Below are 19,039 nucleotides of genomic sequence, written 5' to 3' on the forward strand. Positions count from 1 at the left end.
TGGCAAGCTAATTAATGTCTCTGAGCCTTGGTTTCCTTATTTATAAGACAGGGATGATCCAAAAAAAAAAAAAAAAAAAATCCCTGGGAGGATGACTGGGAGGGTTGGCGGGATGACCAGGCGGTAAGCGGGTGCTGGCACACCCTGGGCTCTCGGTAAAGGGGTGCCCCTTACTACCTTCTTTGGGAAGAGCTGGACAGATCGCCTGGCGGCGGGTGATTCAGCTGGTAGAGTGGGTCAAATTAGCCGGAAGATTTCTCATGCCAGATTCACACTTCCTGTGGAGACAGATCCGAAAAGGGCTGGCGAAGGTGTTTGTAAACAATAAAAGTGCAATTCAAAGGTTGCCGCCGGCGACAACCCGCGAGGCTCCCTGCTGAAAGCAAGAGTCGTCTCTTCGCTTTGGGCACGGTCTGAATCGGGCAGATACGGACATCTTTCCAGTCTTCCCTCCCTGTACAACACACACACCCCAAGCCCCTCTCACCCCCAACCACGTCCAGCAGCAACACCCAGGGTCTCTCTCGAGGGCATGCCATGTACATTCTCGGTATCGTCCAGCCGATGGAGCTGGAGGAGTTAGAGGAAGGCCGGGTACGGGGCTGAGGGCGGTAAGGGGCCTAGATGGATTCCAGCAGCTCCCAAGGAGAGCGGGGGTCGCTGGCCGGGGAGGGGCGCAGAGAGTCCAGGAGGTCGGGGCGGCCGGGTCCACAGCGCCGCCTTCCCGGAGGAAGGCGGAGGCGGGGGGGAGGGAGCTGGAGGAGGCGGAGAGCAGAGGAGGGCGGCGCGCTACGAGGTTATTTGTGGTTCGCTTTGATCCCGAGGGGGAACCTGAAACTCTCACATTCCTGGCATAGCAGCCGCCTCCGGCGCGGGCCGACCCTGGGGCTGCGCGCTGGGGCTGAGCCGCCAGAGCGTCGGCGCCTCAGCCGAGAGCACACCTCCGTCGCCGAGCTGAGCTGAGCCGGGCCGGGCCGGGCCGTCGGATTTGACCGCTCGGAGCACCCGCGGGCCGCAGCGGTAAGAAAGGCCTCTTGGCGCTGCGGGGAGCGAGCGGGGCAGCAGAGACGCGCTCCAGCACGGCCTTTTCCGGGAGAGGGAGCAGAAGCCGAGCGGACCCTGAGTCCTCCAGGAGCGGTGCGCCTTTGCCCGCAGCCGGCGGGGCGAGGGCAGCTCCGTCCGGGGGCGCCTTGCAGGTCCCCTGGGAGCTCTCGCAGGCGGCGCGGGTCCGCTGGGGCTGAAGGAGGGGACAGCCGGTGGGCAGATAGGAGTGGGTGTCTGGGAGCGCGGATCTGGGAAGGAGGCGCCGCTTGGAGCTCAAGTTGCAGGGCCCGGGGGCTAATTTGGTTCGGTGGGGGGGCTTACAGGTGTCTTTCCTCCCTAACTAGCCCAAGAATTCCTCTTTGTCTTCCTTGGAAAATCCTCTCCGGAGCCACGGTCTGGCTCTCACTTAGAAAGAATGCAGCCTGCCGTCCAGCCCGGTGACGTCAGCGCTTGGGCATTTGGAAAACAAAGAGGGCTCGGGAGGGAGGGGGGAGGCGGGTCCACGACGCTTAAAGACCTCTCCGGACCGCGGCTACCGTCGTCCACCCGCTCCAGGAGCTGCGGCGGCCGCAGGTTGCTCGTGGTCAGCCAGGAGTCCGGGTAGGGCGGGATCCCTGGCTGGGGTGCGATCTGACTTAGAGACCCTCGCTTTGGTTCCTTGGGCCAGAGTGAGCCAAGGTAAAGGCCGGAGTTGTGTGGTTGCTTAGAAGCGGGTGTTTCAGAGAGCCCCGCGCGCTAGCGCAGCATGGGTGCACGATCCGGGTCGCGGGCGCGGATTTTAGTAACAGCTTAGCTGTGTGCATCTGAGAGATTTGACTGAGACAAACGAGGGATGTAAGGCGCGGGAAGTGTTCCCTGCTCCCAGGCACACTGTTGGGGGAGGAGAAGGGCTGGAATCTGTCCGGAAAACTGCATTCCCCGTTTCTTCTCGGCTGGAGTCAGCCCAGACAGTGTTTAATTTAGGAAATGCCCCGTGGATGAAACGCTAGGGCGAACTGATTCCTGTTTGTTTTGCCTCGGGTAACTCTAGAGTCTTGCATCTTCTGTGTGTGTGTGTGTGTGTGTGTGCGCGTGAGTGTGTGTGTGTACGCACGTATGTATGTGTGTGCCCCTGTGTATGTGTGTACCCCCTGTGTGTTGGGGGGGGGCTGGGGAGGGGATGATGAGGTCCCGGGAAGTGTGAACACCGAGATGTCCTCCAGACCCACCTCCCTCTCCCCAGTTCTGGGCAGCTGGGAGGAGGGAGTGGGTTGGGAATGGCTGCTCTAGCGGCCAGCCAAGCCCTAACTGGGGCTAGCTCTGTGGCAGAGGAGGGCCACACTCCTTCCACTGTCCTCCTATATACACAGGACCTGTGGAGGTGTGGGTTATGCTTGGTCTTCTCTGAATCCCAGCTTGGAGGTTTGTGTTGGAGAAGGCTGTGGAAAGGAAGCCAGGTGAGGCGGACAGCCTTCCAGGCCATGAGCCACTGGGAGCACAGGCTCAAAGGGAACACCTTCCTCAGGAGACAATCTCCCTGCAGTTTAAGTGCAGAGTCACCAGCCCTGGGTGCCTGCAGCCAAGAGCCTCCCGCTTGCTCCCGCACCCCTTCAGTCAACTCAAGCAGTCTTGACCATCAAGATGCTGAGTGCCCACCCCCTTGAAGGAGCAAGCGTGTGTGTGGCTGGGGTGGTAATCATAAAATCAGAGACATCGGGCCATCCCTTCTTTTTCCTGGAGCACGTGTGCGCTTACTGTCAGGGCGCAGACTCTGTGACTGGCCCACAAACCTTGATGGGTGGCACCTTTTTGCCTCCTTTTGCAAAACCACTCTTAGTGTAGTCTCTCTCATCTTTCATCCCTTATTCACCAATCCAGATGCATTTTCTCTTCCCGCTCACCGTGCAGAGTGACTGCCAAGGTCATCCCATGACAGAGAGGGCTCAGCAGGGTAAAGGGTGGTGAATTAGCTGTGCCAAGGCCAGGGCTCAGGCATGCTTCATGCTGTGGGGGCTGTTTGCCTAGGGCTTCTACCAGGCGGGTGCATGCATGCATGCTCAGTTGTGTCCAATTCTTTGCAACACTGTGGATTGTAGCCCACCAGACTCCTCTGTCTCTGGGATTTTCCAGGCAAGAATACTGGGGTGGGTTGCCATTTCCTACTCCAGGGAATCTTCCTAACTCAGGGATCCATCCCGCGTCTCTTGTGTCTCCTGCATTAGCAGGCAGATTCTTTACCACCTCTACCGGGCAGGACTCATGCTTTATCACCTGTGATAAAGTAGAGGCAGCGCAGTGGTAAAGAATCTGCCTGCTAATGCAGGAGACACAAGAGCTTAGTGTTTAAAGCTGAACTAGGCCTGCCCTGGACTTTCTCATCAGGCTCTCTAATGGGAAGCTAACTACAGGAGCCTGAGGTTCCTGGTATCTTTCTCTAGACACAGTAAATCTCCATGAATATGATTATAATGGCAGTCCTTTGCCAGGGATTTACAGCGCTCTGGGACCTCAATAGCCATTGCCTCTTAATTCTCAACTCCATGAAGCTAGCATTATTTCCATATTTCCGATGGAGAAACTGAGGCTCAGAAGTTAGGTGACTGGCCTTAATCAGTAGGTGGCAGCATTGGCAGTCTGACAGGCATGTGTGCCCCTCCATCGCCTTGCCCTTAACCAGACAGTGATGGAAAGTCCCCGCCTTTCCCGGGTGCTCCCACTGAGGGCTCTTCTTTTTCTCCTCCTCAGGTGCTCTGGGGCCAGGTGCCACTGGCCTTTGTCCAGGTGGGTGTGCGCAAGCCCTGGGAACATGAGGACGCTGGAAGACTCCTCAGGTACGGTCCTGCACCGCCTCATCCAGGAACAACTGCGCTATGGCAACCTGACTGAGACCCGCACACTGCTGGCCATCCAGCAACAGGCCCTGCGCGGTGGGGCCGGGGCTGGGGGCACAGGAAGCCCCCAGGCCCCCCTGGAGATCATGGCACCAGAGGACAGTCAGGTGCTGCAGCAGGCCACGAGGCAGGAACCCCAGGGCCAGGAGCACCAGGGCACCGAGACCCACCTGGCAGAGAACGGCCTCTACCGCCTGTGCCCACAGCCTGGCAAGGGCGAGGAGCTGCCCACCTATGAGGAGGCCAAAGCCCACTCGCAGTACTATGCCTCCCAGCAGGCGGGGCCCTGGCCACACGTAGGGGACCGGGAGCCCCGCGGGCCCCCGGGAGGCAGCCGGAGGCAGGACGAGGCCCTGCGCGAGCTGAGGCACGGCCACGTGCGCTCCCTGAGTGAGCGGCTCATGCAGCTGTCCCTGGAGAGGAACGGGGCCCGCACCCCCAGCCACATGAGCGCCTCTCACAGCTTCCCCCAGCTGGCCCGCAACCAGCAGGGCCCCCCAGCCAGGGGCGCCCCCACTGCCGAGGGCCCGGAGCCGCGAGGACCTCCACCTCAGTACCCACACGTCATGCTAGCTCACGAGACCACCTCTGCCGTCACTGACCCGCGGTACCGTGCCCGTGGCAGTCCACACTTCCAGCACGCGGAAGTCAGGTAACTGCCCACCTTGGTCTTCAGGCTCTTGGCTTCCTTCCAGTGCAGTTTCCCCCGGGTGAAGAGCCTCCAGGAGGCTGGTGGGCTCCAGAGGAAGGCCGATGATACCCTCTCCCTCCCAAGATGGGAGCTAATGCTGGAAGGAAAGAGGGATTTAGCCAGGGTCACATGAGTACTTAGCAGCATCCCTTGCTTTAATTTGGAGACAGACACCGTTGCCTAATTTGCTGTAGCTGTCAAGTAACTAGGGTTCTCAGAGGCTGTCAATTAGAGCAGGGGGCTAAAGGTTAGATTTCGGAAAGAACTTGCAAGGACTAGAGTTGGGAATCTTTCCCAAGTTAAGTGGGAAGAAGGTGGGACCTCCTCTGGAGGCTTCTAAAAACAGAAGTCTTTTCTTCTTTGCTGTCCGTGATTTTGGGGAGGCATTCCTAAGTGGAGGCAAGGAAGAAAGGACCAGATGGCCTCCGGACAGATCTCTCCTCTCCTACACAGGGGCAGGAGCTGCCCTGGTACTGCCATTCATTTCCATTCGTGTTCTTCTGTGAGGTCCATGGGGCAGGAACCTGGGAGAAGGTTCTTGTTCCAGGTGAGCCCCTTTATGTGGAGGCTCCAGAGCAGCTGCCGGCGGGAAACTCAGCTTTTAATTCTGAGAGTGAAGGGAAGCCTTTAGCGGATGTGATTTGGTGTCCCTTTTCAAAAAGGTTCCTCTGTTGCTTGTAGAGAATGGATTCGAGGGGCATGAATGGAAGCAGGGATGCCCAGGAGGGGCAGGAAGCCCAGAGAGTTTTCAGAAATAAGGTTCCTAGAAATGAGGCTTTCATTTGGCCCAGGACCTTCTCCTGAGAAGCTGGCACACGCCCTTTTCACATGCCCTTAATTCCGCCCCCACCCCCCACCCCACACACAGGGGTCCAGGAAACCCCAGTAGGGGGGCCTGAAGGCTTGCAGACCCCCTTCCTCTGATGCCCCAAGGTTCAAGTCTGGTTTTCTTTGTGCCTGCTGAGTCCTCATTTAGTCACCTGCTTTCCCACTGTGCAGCCTTTCCCGGGAAAGATGCCTTTCTCTGCTCTCTAGAAATGAGTGATGTGATGGCTCTGGAATGGAGGCACCAGAGGACTGAGCCTGTGGGGTTTTGCCAGCCTCAAGGCCCCCCTGCCTTATCTCCCTTCTCAGGGCTTGGTCCTGGAAGAGTTTCAGAAGCTGAGTCGTGGTTTCTTCTTTGGACCATGCTTATTGAGCCCTGTCAGGAAAAGATAATGTCGTGGAAAGGAAGTAGGCTGTTTGCAGGAGAACAAAAAAAGTGGGGGTGGGGGGAGCAAGTGTGAAGGAAAGGAGGCTCTATTCTTTCTGAGAGCCCAGTCATCCCCAAAGAATGCCATTTGTGTCTGCCTGGCCTGGAGCAGGGGAGCGAGTTGGAGGGAGCCGACCCAAGGTGCCACATTTAGCAACACAGGGAGAGTTTGCACATTCCAGTGGGGTACCCTCTCAGCTCTCACTGGAAGCTCTACCTTGGGCAGGAAAAGAAATACATCTGCCAGCCTCTCCTTCAGCTAATCTGGTGAAGATTGTTTGCTGGGAACTGGCGGCAGGACTTAGCCTTGGGTCTAAGAAGAGCAGGGGAGCTGGAGTCTAGAGGGGGAAGGATGAAGGGGAGAGATGAGGGGAAGGGCAGGCATGGGTTCTGAGGCGATGGATTCGTCTGGGGCTTCTGGGACTTGGGAAAGCTCCTGGTGAAACTGAGGCGGTCTAATTCTCTTACATCTGGAGCCACAGGGCCCCAGAAAAGCTGTGTGACCCCACATGCTCCTTCCCTTGACATGGGACCCCAGTACCAGAGGCCAGGAGAACACTGTCCCTAACCTCAGGCTATTGTAATAGTTCACAGGTGGCCCCTTCGCCCTGGATAATCCGCTGTTTGGGTCACATTTACTCTTTGAGCAGAGAGTAGGCTGTGGTCTCCACTGGAAGAGACAGAGGGTGGGCTGTCACTGTGGAGATGCCCGCTGCAGGCCCAGCACTCTGCCAGGCAGATGTGGCCCTGACACCCTGCCTGAGGCTAGAGACCCTCACCCTCCTGATTGAGCATGGTCCCGTGCACCGTGGACTCAAACCGTGGAGCCAGGATTTGAATGCCTGATCTGTCAGACTCTGGAGCCCAGACTCAGCCTGACATCTGTCTCACCACTCTAACCTTAGCCACAGTCTTCTAAACATGTTTCTTCAAGGGATGACGGGACTCAAAATAGGAGGGAGAAGAAGCGAGTGTGCTGCGTGGGCAGGTGTGCGTGGAGGGCCTGACACCAGACAGGGTAGCTGCTGGGGCCCAGGGGCCTGGAAGGTGGTGAGTTTCAGTCGTGATGAGTGTGACCTCCAGACGCAAAAAGAGCTGCCTATGGCTGGGACTGTTGAGGCTGATCCCCAAGGCCTGGACCACAGGAGGCTGGGCATGAAATAAGCGTGCCCTGCATCTGGCGTGCAGGTAATGCCCTGCAGCCCTGCTTCCCTGGCCCTTGAGGGTCTTGGGGACACCACGTGGAAAGGCCTTCCCCAGAGGTTACTGCCTAACGCTGCAGGAAAGCTGTCTGCCCGGGAGGGCTGGGGCAATTCTGTGTGGCTCCGCGGTCTCTGAGGACCGTCTCTGCTGTCCCCCAGGATCCTGCAGGCCCAGGTGCCCCCTGTGTTCCTCCCGCAGCAGCAGCAGCGGCACCAATACTTGCAGCAGCCTCAGGAGCGCCACCCACCCCCGCACCTGGCCGCCCTCAGCCCTCCTGGGGTGGAGGGCCCGGCAAGCACCCAGGCCTCTTTGGCCACCTCGGGCAGCACCCACCTGGCCCAGATGGAGACCCTGCTGAGGGAGAACGCCAGGCTGCAGAGGGACAATGAGAGACTGCAGAGGGAGCGGGAGAGCACAGCGGAGAAGGCTGGCCGCATCGAGAAGGTAGGCCCTGCTGAGGCCTCAGAGAAGCAGGGGGGAGGAAGGGAACCCCAGCAGGGCCCACTAGGGAGGGGGCTGTCAGAAGGGAGGCAGAGGAGTCTGAAAGCTGGTCTGGCTGGGCTTCTCAGCTGCCCCTCGGGCCCCCCACCCCCATCCCTCATGCACCCCTCCCTGGCTGACTCCAGACAGCTGGGGAGCAGCCGGCAGAGCAGGCCCAGAGCACGAGCAGTTGCTGCCCAGTGGTGGTTAGAAAGAGCCCATTCACCGACTCCCTCATGGTCGCACCCTTCCCCTGCACACGCCCCCTCCGTGGACACCTCCCACAGAGAGCCCTTTGTATCCCCCACACAACAGCAAGTCTGTTCCAGGCCAGCCCTGGTCACAGGGAAAGCCCCTCCTCTTGGCAAAAAACGAGCGACTTATTGGAATCACGGGCCAGCTAGGAGCACGTGCGGAACCTGCCAGCTGCCAAGTGGGTGGGGCATCCGGGGCCAAGCTGGCCCTGTGGGGTGAGGGCTGGAGAGGCACATACTCCAGGCAGCTCAGGCTGGATCTGGTGCTCCCTTCTTAGTGAAGGGTCACCTGCTGTACACTCAGCCTGAGCAGGTAGCCTTAGGCTTTCTGTGACCATCCTGTGATCTCCAAAATAGGTCCACCCCCCCAGACCACGGTTGGAGCCTCAGTGCCTGATCCTGGTCCATTGTGCTCAAATTTCTCACTAGAAGCCAAACAAAAGGAAAATGCTTCTTTCTGGACACTAGGCACCAGGAAGCTGCCCTCGGTCACCCTGGAGGCAGCCCCTTCCAGGGAACGTGGCCTTGTGTTCACTCAGGACTTTGAACAGTTGAGGGGACCCTGGCTTGCCTGTTCCAGCAGCCTGGTCCCTCTCTGGAGGCTACAGGCTGCAGCCTGTCCCACTCGGGCTAGGTGGGTTTTCTGCTGTGGCTTTGTATCTCCTCTCACCCTTTGTGATGGAGAGTCAGCGATCATCCCTGGCCTAAGGAGGGGACCTTGATGCCACTGCCACCCAGGGAGATTTCCCCTTCCTTCAGCTCTGCTCTCTGCCTCTTGCAGCTGGAGAGCGAAATCCAGCGGCTCTCCGAGGCCCACGAGAGCCTGACGAGGGCCTCTTCCAAGCGAGAGGCCCTGGAGAAGACCATGCGGAACAAGATGGACAGTGAGATGAGGAGGCTGCAGGACTTCAACCGGGATCTTAGAGGTGAGGACCGCTCACGCAGGTGGAGAGGCAGAGAGCACCTATGGACAGCTTGAGTCCACTGTTCTAGGACATCATTCAGAATCTCTGTCCTCTGCAAAAATAGTATAAATCAACTCAAAGGGGACTAGGCCGAGACTCTTTGGGGGCCACCTTGATAGAGAGATGCTTGTCTCTGTGTTCTAGACCTTGGGGCCCTCCTGGAGCTCTCACCCATGTGGCCCAAGGTGACCTGGGGCTTCCCTATGAGCCCACCCCCAGCTTGGAGAATGCAGCCTGACAGATAGTTCCCTGTTGTGGGGGGCGGGGGTCACCCCAGCAGGCAGCTTCCCCTGTACTCAAAGCTTTCTCCTTAAAACTTTTCTTCATTTGAAACAGAAAGATTAGAATCTGCAAACCGCCGCCTGGCAAGCAAGACGCAGGAGGCCCAGGCAGGCAGCCAAGACATGGTGGCCAAGCTGCTGGCTCAGAGTAAGTAGGGGGCCCACTCAGGAGTCCAAGCAGAGGTGTGGCTGGTGGGACCAGGAGAGCTCCTCTTGAGCGAGGGTTGGCCTCCTCTGCCAAAGCAGGGCTTGGAGTGTGGCTTTACCGAATGCCCACTATGCACCCATCACTGGACTGGACTCAGGGGAGGGGCGGCTTCCCAAGGGGAGCAGGATCTGGTTCCCTGTGTACTGGGGAGATCAGTGGGTCGAGGGACAGCTGGGGAGGTGTGCTGACCGTCAGTTCAGTGTCCTTTAGAAGCAGTTGAGGAGAGCCGAGCACTCTGGAAACAGGTGGGATGAGAGAGAAGGAACAGTCTGAGTCTCCCAGGGGGTGGACATGTGGAAAGCTGGGGAGCATGGTGAGGCTTGGCCATAACAAGTGTTGGCACCAGCCAAAACTAGAGCTTCATGAACAGGGCACCCTAAAGAAGGAGGTCAGGAGGCTCCCCTAAAAAGGATAGTCAAAGGCTTCTTGAAGAACAGATGCGTTCACTGTTGACTGGCCCATGTAGTCACTCATTTGTTCTCTAGCACAGCTGTGCTGAGCCCCTGGCAGGAATGCAGCAGAGTGGGAACGGGTCAGGAAGGTGCCAAAACAAGGTCAAGAGAGGTGGGGAGCTTGAGGAAGGAGCAGGATCTTCCTACCATGGATTCCAGGGAACAAGGATGGTCTGGCCCCAGAGGCCAGTGATGGGGGGTGGTCCCCAGCACCCTGAAAGAGGGGTATTGTGGGGTGGCAGGTGAAGCAGCAGCAGGATAGCTCCAGTGGAGGTGGAAGCAGTTTGAAGGAAGGGGGGACAAAGGAAGCCACCAACTCAATAGTAGGAAGAAGCCTATAGCCTTCAGAAGAGACAGAGAGGCAGTTATTGATAAGCTCCTCCCGTGCTGCGATAGTGCTGTTTGAGTGTTTGCAAAGGAGTGCACTGGGGCAGCTGGTGTCTGGGCAAGGCTGCCTTGGAGGTAGGAGGAACCCCGGCAAAAGCTTACTGAGCTTAAGCTAGATGGTTGGGGGTGTCTGGAAGCAGAGAGGCAGCTTGAAGACTGAGCTCTGGCTAGCAGCACCTACCTCCTCAAGCAGAGCTCAGGCCTGGACAGGGTGGCCCCCAAAGGGAATGGGGGAGTGCAACACTGAAGGGCTGAGGGTTGAGGGTGGGCAGGAGGTAGGAGGAGGTGACTGAAGGTCTCTGGGAGGGAGAGGATGGTGGTCAGGGCTGGGGAGTGGGGATAGCCCTGGGGGGTCTCATCATTGCGAGTCCAGCGAGGACGAGTTGCTGGAAAGGGGCAGAATGGGGCCAGGCTTTGCCAAAGAAAGGAAGTCACAGGCTGGTTCCTGGGAGCAGGCAGGGGAGGGGCCCGGGACTGGCCAGCCTGGAGGCGTTTCCGCTCCCTGGGGAGCGAGGCTGTTCTTGGCTCCTGGCTGGAGCCATTAATCTCCAAGCGGCGGGTGACCTGGATGCCGGGCATTCCTGAGCCCGGGCTGTTCCGCTGCGCGAGCCTCCCCCTCCCCCCACACTCCTGCCTGCGCCCCGCCCGCCACGCTGCGGGGGACGGACAGTGGGACAAAGGGACTGGGACTTGCTTTCCTGGTGGCGCCTCGCTTCCCCCGGGGAAGGCCTCCTGCTACCCCCGCTGCGCCGCAGCCCCTGGCCCCCCTCTGTGTCTCCCGAATCTGCTCCCACTGCAGCCTGGAGGCGGCCGCAGTTTTTATCCTGGTGGCTGGGGATGGCCAAGGTCTCAAGCCTCCGAGCTCTACCAGGGCCTTCAAAGTTAAAGTGTTAGCTGCTCAATCGCTTAGGACTATTTGCAATCCCATAGACTGTAGCCGGCCAGGCTCCTTTGTCCATGGGATTTCCCAGGCAAGAATAATGGAGTGGGTTGCCATTCCCTTCTCCAGGGGACCTTCCTGACCCAGGGATCCAACCTGAGTCTCCTGCATTTTAGGCTGATTGTTTACTGTCTGAACCACCAGGGAAACTGCCAGGGCGTTTGAGGTGTGCAAGGCAGCAGGAACCTTCTGGAAGCCAAAGGCTGGGTCCTTGGTACCCTCCCCAAGGGCTGAGGAAAGCCAAACTACCCTTCCTTGCTCCTGACATCCAGGAGCAAAAATCCTTAGGAAACCAGAATCCTCAGGGAAAATGTCTGTGGTTGATCTCACCTTTTCTCCAGAGTCAGTGCCTAGTAGGAGAGTGTGGCCCCTATCACCAGTGCATCTGCTTTCCTACTAGGCAAGCAGTAGAGACTCCCAGCTCTGGTCAGGCCCTGCCCACCCTGGGCATCTGGCCGTGAGTCCTGAGGCCTGGTTCTCCTGGCCGAGTCCCCCTTGGGCAGTTTCTTCTCACCTGAACCCTAGATTCTGAGGCTGTAAGATGGGACCATCTAAGACTGGGATGAGCTGCCAGCCTCCGGCTAACTCTATAAGCTGTCCATCGCTGTGAAGCCTTCCAGGACAGGGCCATTGTCTCTGGGTCCAAAGTCCCAGTCAGCACTCCTGCCTGCCCCTCCACCCCATTCAGGTGTCAGGCCAGCTCAGGACGAAAGGCCCAGTGTTACTGAGTCTCACCAACTTTTCCCTTCGCCCCAAAGAATGAGGTGGGCCTGGGCCCAGCCTTCAAAAATTGAGAGTGAACCAAAGCCAACCTGAGTGGCCTGTGTCCTCCTGGGCTCTGTATAATTGAAACCTCCTTTCTGCCTGCTGGATCTCAGGCCTTCACTCTTCTGTTCCAGAGTCTATACTGTCCTATCTGATAGGTATTTAGCCACACGTGGCCCAAAGGTTAAAATTAATTAAAATGAAATAAAATGAAAAATTTGACTCCTCTCTGACACTGGCCACATTGCAAGTGCTCACCGGCCACATGTGCCTAGTGGCTGCTGCCCTGCTTGGCACAGTGTAGAGCAAGTCCATTACAGCAGAAAATTCCGCTGTGCTGTGACAGTGATGCTCGAGAGATGGTGCCTTTGAGTCCATCAGGCAGGCCCCTTGACTGGTCCCCCTCTGCCTTCCAGCAAGGCAGGCAGCCTGCACAGTGGGGGTGGGGGTGCCTGGTTCTTCAGAGGCAGGCGAACTTTGATCCCTGCCTGGTAGGACCATTCACCTCCTATGTTTCCTCCTCTTTAAGGTGGGGATCACAGATCCCCGGACTGTCACTGGAGGCTTCAGGGAAATAAGATGTGCAAATGCCTGACTCCTGGGGCAGCACACGGTGGTTCTTCCACCGTGCAGATGACCACGTGACAGTCCATCGGAGCCTCTGTTTTCTCATCTGGAAATGGGCATCGCGGTTCCTGCCTGCCCAGTCTCTAGTATCATCATTGAGGCTGGAGGGAAGTTGTGAATGTGTTTTGGAGATGGTGACACCCAGCGCAGGTGGACAGTGTCTCGGGCTCTCTCCTGGCAGGGCCATGTCCCAGCAGAGGAGCAGTGCGGCCCAGTCATCACTGCAAGGGCCCTGGTCTGACATTGACATTCGCTCAGGCCTTAACCTGAACTTCAGTTTCCTGGCCCTACAATGGGGTTAATAAGGGTACCTAACTCCTGTGTTACTGAGAAGATGCAGTCAAGCTTGAGCAGCGGTCAACACAGAGCGTGGCACGTGGTGGGTGTTCTGGGGGGCAGCGAGGGAGCTGCCGTCCCTGACCGGGCCCCTCCCTCTCTCGCTGCAGGCTACGAGCAGCAGCAGGAGCAGGAGAAGCTAGAGCGGGAGATGGCGCTGCTGCGCGGAGCCATCGAGGACCAGCGGCGGCGGGCCGAGCTGCTGGAGCAGGCCCTGAGCAATGCACAGGGCCGTGCGGCAAGAGCTGAGGAGGAGCTGCGGAAGAAGCAGGCCTACGTGGAGAAGGTGGAACGGCTACAACAGGCCCTGGGGCAGCTGCAGGCTGCCTGCGAGAAGCGAGAGCAGCTGGAGCTACGTCTGCGGACGCGCCTGGAGCAGGAACTCAAGGCCCTTCGTGCACAGCAGGTGAGCTGGGAAGGCCCCAGAGCCCCTACTGAGATCCAGGCCGAGCCCTTTTGGAAAGTTGGGACCACCTGGGCTAGCCTTGCCGAAGGCCCTTCCCGGCCCATCAGTCTCAGCAGAGGCCTTGCCCCTTGGCCGTATGCCGACCTCAGGGGCTCAAGCCTTGGGCCTCTATCCTCAGCAGCAGCCAGGATTGGCAACCTTGGTCTCTGGAGAAAGTCTCTCAGGAGCTGTGATGGAGGGGACTAGCCAACTCTTATGTTTCTCCCTGAGATCAGGGGTGGGGAAGATAGTTGCCCAGATCCTGGGCCTTTATCCTCACTTTGGTCTGTGTAAATAGCTCTCGTGTTTACAGACCAGATAAGAGTTCTGTCTCCACCCCTAACCTCACCCTTCCCACAGAGGCAGGGTGACCAGAGCTCCTGGATTGCTGGGGTCTGTCGTAGTTTACACCAGTTGTCCCATTTCGTTAAGTCACCCCTTCCCCAGTTCGGAGGACAATGTATATGGTCTCTAGGCAAAAGCAAACCCAATCTCCTCTGCACCCTTGGCCACAGTATTTGGGGCAAGGGTGTGGGGACCTCTGGCTCCCCTTTGTCTCCTGCTGGAAGCAGGCTGTGCAGAGTGCGTGGCGCCAGCTGACCAAGCACTGGCTTCAGTGAGATTCCTCACGTGGCGGTGAGAACCTGCGGCCAACACACCCCACCCTCCACCCCTGACCACGGTACCCCTCTCTCTGCAGAGACAGGCAGGCAGCCCCGGAGGTGGCGGTGGCAGTGCTGGGACCCCGGAGCTCAGTGCGCTGCGGCTCTCGGAGCAGTTGCGGGAGAAGGAGGAGCAGGTGCTGGCGCTGGAAGCTGACATGACCAAGTGGGAACAGAAGTACTTGGAGGAACGTGCCATGAGGCAGTTCGCCATGGATGCGGCCGCCACGGCCGCCGCCCAGCGCGACACCACTCTCATCCGGCACTCGCCCCAGCCGTCACCCAGCAGCAGCTTCAATGAGGGCCTGCTCACCGGCGGCCACAGGCATCAGGAGATGGAAAGCAGGTTGGACACTGCAGGCCGGGTACCTGCGGCAGGGGGTTGGGGGTAGGGTGGGATTTGTCCAGCCCTTCCCTGGTCCTTAGGTCTTCCCTGGTGGCTCAGGCGGTTAAGAGTCTGCCTGCAGTGCAGGAGACTGGGGTTCAATCCCTGGGTTGGGAAGATGCCCTGGAGAAGGAATGGCAACCCACTCCAATATTCTTGCTTGGAGAATTCCATGGACGGAGGAGCCTGGCGGACTACAGTCCATGGGGTCGCAGAGTCGGACTTGACTGAGCGACTTTATTTCTTTTCTTTGCCTGGTCCTTGATAATCCATGTTAAATACCCCTCACTCTGCCCAGCCTAACAATCCCTCCTACTTCTGAGCTGACCCCCTGCTTTTCGGCACAGCCGGCATTACAGGCTATTCTTTCTCAGAGGTGCCAACCGAGTCGTTGGTCTGCCCAGGAGACTCCACTCTTGGATGACACCCAAGGCTCCAGGCCTCCACCTGCTCCCCCACCTCGCACCATGTAAATCAGAGAATTAGAATTCCCTGGTGTCTCAGACAGTAAAGCATCTGCCCACAATGCGGGAGACCTGGGTTCAATCCCTGGGCCGGGAAGATCCCCTGGAGAGGGAAATGGCAACCCACTCCAGTACTTTTGCCTGGAAAATTCCATGGATGGAGGAGCCTGGTGGCCTACAGTCTATGGGGTCGCAAAGAGTCAGACACGACTGAGCGGCTTCACTTCACTCACCCTACATGCTAGGTACCACCCCAGAACGAATGTGGCCTAGGCCCCTGGCCTGTGGGGAGCTGGAATTTCACTCTGGAGACAACTTAGAGGCCCCACAAGATTTCCATTTGACCTCTTCCTGGCTCAAAAACACAAGCAATCAACTTAGCTCCTTTGATCAACAGCCCTACTACTGTCATCAGACAAACCCAGAACCTACACCTGGGTTTGCCAGTGTGGAAATGGCCCAGCCTCTCATGCACTGGTAGTTTTCAAAGCATCCCATTGCAGAGCTCTGATGGCACTTCTGAAGGCCCCAGCCTGGCTTTAAGGAAGGCTTACCCTCCAACTTCCATAAGGCGGGGAGGGCGGAGGCCATAGGATCTGTGGGTCTGAAGATGTAAACACGGCCTCTCACCCCTCAGGTTAAAGGTGCTCCACGCTCAGATCCTGGAGAAGGATGCAGTGATCAAGGTCCTTCAGCAGCGCTCCAGGAAAGACCCTGGCAAGGTCACCCCAGGCTCCCTGAGGCCTGCCAAGTCGGTGCCATCTATCTTCGTGGCTGAAGCAGCGGGGACCCAGGGCTGGCAAGGACACTCCTCCAGCGAGCGGCAGGTGGATGCCTCTGCCCAATTGGCTGCAGGTGAGAGGAGGTGGGTGGGCGGCAGAGGCTAGGTTGTTCTCAGGCCTTTCCTTCCAGAATTGAAGCTCGGAGGAGCTAGGCATCCCAACTCCTCACCCAGGGAAGCCGGCTTACACTCTGGCTCCAGTGACCTTGCAGCCTGCAGCTGTCCCCTGGTGTGACAAGGCAGGCTGTAGCCCCCATCTCTGGAAATTCCACCACCCTGGCCCCAGCCACTCACCATCAAAGTAAAAATAAACTTCACCTGCAGAGGTATCTTCTGGGCCAGCACTTCCACTTCTCCTCCTAAGCAGACGCCACGAAATCCAGGAATTCTTACTGTTTTAAGATTTAATCTACAACCTTTTAAGAAGGCTTCTTCCACTCCAAGCTTTTGGAACCCAATCCTGTTTGGAAACAGGCGTGTAATCCAAGTTCTTGCAAATCATGAGCAACTAGCATCCCTAGGAGGTGTCATTAAGTTAGGGTCTTCTTCATGGGGGCTACATATTGTGGACAGGGCAGTAACTGAAACTCCTGCCTTCCTAGCAGACAGGGCCCCGCTGGAGGAGCCTGTGACTGTGGCTCCCCTCGCTGCCCACGCCAAACATGGGAGCAGGGATGGGAGCACCCAGACTGATGGCCCCCCAGACAGCCTGGAGCCTGACAGCCTTTTGGGGTGCAGCAGTGGCCAGAGAACAGCCTCACTGGGTAAGTCTCCCCCAACTTTTGTGGGTGGCTGAGGGCACCCTGGGGTGTGAGTCCCGCCCCCACTCATTGCCCACACTCCACAGGGAGCCCTGCATAGGGAGGGTGAGCAGGATGTGGGACCCACCTCAGTACAGGGGAGAGAGCTGGTTGGATATAGGAATAGGGGAACTGGAAACCCTAATTACAAACAGATCTACCTGGGAGGCCCTTTATCTCCTCTTCAGAAGTCTTCCTTACAACTTTAATGACCAATCTAACATCTAAGATCATGGAGTTTGGCACTCCCAAGTTAGAAGACTTTGTTTTAAAAGAGTCCCGGAAGGAGAAATTTGAGAAGATGCCATTGAATGTGTTTGCTCTCTTTCACATTAGCCTTTGCATAGTTGCCTTTGCCTCACCAGCTCAGGAAACCACAGGCATGAAAAGAATGTGGTAGCCTCCCTCCCTCAGTGCTCTCCACCCTCCCTCCAAGCCCTCCAACCGGTTCCTAGTTATAAACATTTGCATCTTCCACTCTGGAGGCTGGTGGTCTGGATGGAGAGCTGGGAGGGAACAGAGCTCTGTGATTGGTTGGCCAAGTTATGAGGACCTGGGCAGCTGAGGTGGGAAAAGCTGGTGAAGATAGAGCCTATCTTTAAAATGTTATTGGATTTAAAAGCCTATTCTAGTAACCCTCGTTGGCATGTGCCTGTGCTCTTATCTCTCCAGACTCTGTTGCTACATCCAGAGTCCAGGACTTTTCTGACATGGTGGAGATACTGATCTGAAGGAGGTGGCGCCTTGGGGACTCTGAACCATTTCCTGCTGCCCTCTGCCACACGGCCATTCCAGCAGGATGCTGCATGGGAGAGGGGAGCTGTGAGCACCCGTCCCCCGAGAAGACCCTGTTCCTTAGCCCCGTGCTCCTCCTGGGCCCATGCAGCCTGAGGACCGGACCTTTACCTGGCTTGCTGCCAGGGTAGCAGTTGAAAGCTCAGAAGGGAGTAGTGCACCCACACTGGGCACTCGGGCAGGGAGGGAGGGGATATATTGATTTGGGGGCTGATTTCCAAGGATGGCTGCCCATGGACTCCAGGTGGCCTGGCTCAGTGTGGTCCCTCCACCTCCATCTGCTCCTCAGCTCCTCACTGCCTCATGGGGATCACCCGGACTTGAATCTTGGCGGCCTGTTGAGCGTGTTAGTCCTGCAGAGGCCACAGCATCTCCCGCACTGTGGAGAGGACTGGGATGTGCCGTGCAGTTTGTACATAATTCCCTTTCTTGTGAAACAGAAGATTGAAGTGGGCTGCTTCAGATTCGCCCCCTCATTCCATGCTCCCAGCCCTGCTGCCTCGGTTCCTCCCAATTATCTCCTCAAGTCCCTGGTCCATGGATTTTGTTACTGCTTGATCCACGGGATGTTGGCTGCTTTTTCCCCATCTTGAGCCCTGTTTGAAATGCCCAAGGGACCTCACCACCACCAGCCTCTTGAAATGGCTCCACAGCTCCTGTCCCTGGGACATCTTATCAGTTTGGTTATGAACCCTGAGCTAGATGAAGTCCGCCACCACGCCAGTCTGCCATGGTGGGCTTCCTTCCCAGCACCAGTTCTCTGAAAGGAAACTGGAGAGATGGCCTTGTTCTCATCAGAGTCTTTGTTCCCCCTGGAGGCACTGGGAGAGGGAACTATGCTGGTGAGAACTAGTCCATGAGCTGTAAGACAGGACTCAGATGGTCCTCTGAATGGAGCCCCGTCACAGCATGGCGCCCTGAGGCTGGCTCCTCAAGCCGCCAGCGAGCAGCACCCTGAAACAGGGCCAGCGCTTGGGAACTGGAGTGAAGTGTCCGATGGCAGCCTGCCAGTGGCAGTGACTTTTACTTCTGGTCTTAAAGAGTCTCCCAACTCAGCCCCATGAGTGACTGGTGGGTTTTAGTGGTTTGTCTCGACTGTTTTTAGTTCTCCTTGAGTCTTTGTTTTTGTTTTGTTTTTCTTTTACTGTTTTTAGGTTTTTGTATGTGTTATTTTATTCCTATGGTTCCTCAAGTTTCCTTTTTAAACATTCGCATTTGCTGGACAATTGCATATTTTTTTAAATCCCCCTACCCCTCTGTAAAACTGAAAAATGCATTTGGTTCATGTGCATTGTTTACAAAACAAAAAGAAAAAAAGAGAGAAAAAGGCAAAAAAATATTGTGAAAGAAAAAAAAAAAACAACTTAATATATTTTGGATTAATATTTGGTATTTCTTTTTAAAGTATTTTTTTGTGCTGTGAACATTTTCTGCCAAAGACCATGATGTGTGTCTGTATGTTTAAGTTATCGTGAATATTTAAAATGTAAACATGGCTGTTTTGTTATGCTACCCTGTACCAGGATTGCTGCTGCATTCCACTGGGTATAACAGTATTTTAATAAAAAAAAAAATTTTTTTTTAATTAGAAGCAGTGTGTTTGTACAAGTGAGGGACTGCACTGAGGGGTAAAGGAGAGAGGGAAGGGACTTCGGGAGGGGGCCTCCCATGTCGGTCCCCGACCACTCTCAGCACCGAGCTACACCCCAACTCGTCCACCCTGTGCTCCTGGGCGCCTTGGTTCTTCAACACCAGAGTGTGTCCATAAACCGCCAGCTCAGTAACTGCTGTCTCTCATAGGAGAGGGGTGAAGGGTGCTGGTTTCCATTTTCTGATAGTGGGAAACCTCGGGGCAAGGCAGGTCCCTCCTTAATTGCAAAGCTTGGAGTATACACAGTGTAATCTCTTCGAGGATCCAAAATTCCTGTGAATTTGGTGAGGCTGCATGAAGA

The 19,039-nt window shown here is 56.9% G+C and overlaps 1 protein-coding gene across 3 annotated transcripts; it reads left to right on the forward strand.

Moving 5' to 3' along the window:
* Positions 1-804: 804 nt before the first annotated feature.
* Positions 805-18,675, forward strand: AMOTL2 (angiomotin like 2). Of its 3 annotated transcripts, none has more exons than XM_043474365.1 (10): positions 805-1,020; positions 3,769-4,566; positions 7,219-7,504; positions 8,576-8,720; positions 9,096-9,188; positions 12,866-13,161; positions 13,901-14,208; positions 15,349-15,566; positions 16,095-16,256; positions 16,965-18,675. In XM_043474365.1, the coding sequence occupies exons 2-10, from the start codon at positions 3,830-3,832 to the stop codon at positions 17,021-17,023; spliced, it is 2,304 nt and encodes a 767-aa protein (XP_043330300.1). In that variant the 5' UTR covers positions 805-1,020; positions 3,769-3,829; the 3' UTR covers positions 17,024-18,675. The 3 variants fall into 3 exon arrangements, with proteins under 3 accessions (XP_043330300.1, XP_043330302.1, XP_043330301.1); XM_043474367.1 differs by having other exon boundaries at positions 806-1,020; positions 16,098-16,256; XM_043474366.1 differs by lacking the exon at positions 805-1,020 and adding an exon at positions 1,570-1,722.
* The last annotated feature ends 364 nt before the right edge of the window (positions 18,676-19,039 follow it).

The sequence above is a fragment of the Cervus canadensis genome, chromosome 7 (genome assembly GCF_019320065.1).
Source record: "Cervus canadensis isolate Bull #8, Minnesota chromosome 7, ASM1932006v1, whole genome shotgun sequence".
Lineage (NCBI taxonomy): Eukaryota > Metazoa > Chordata > Mammalia > Artiodactyla > Cervidae > Cervus > Cervus canadensis.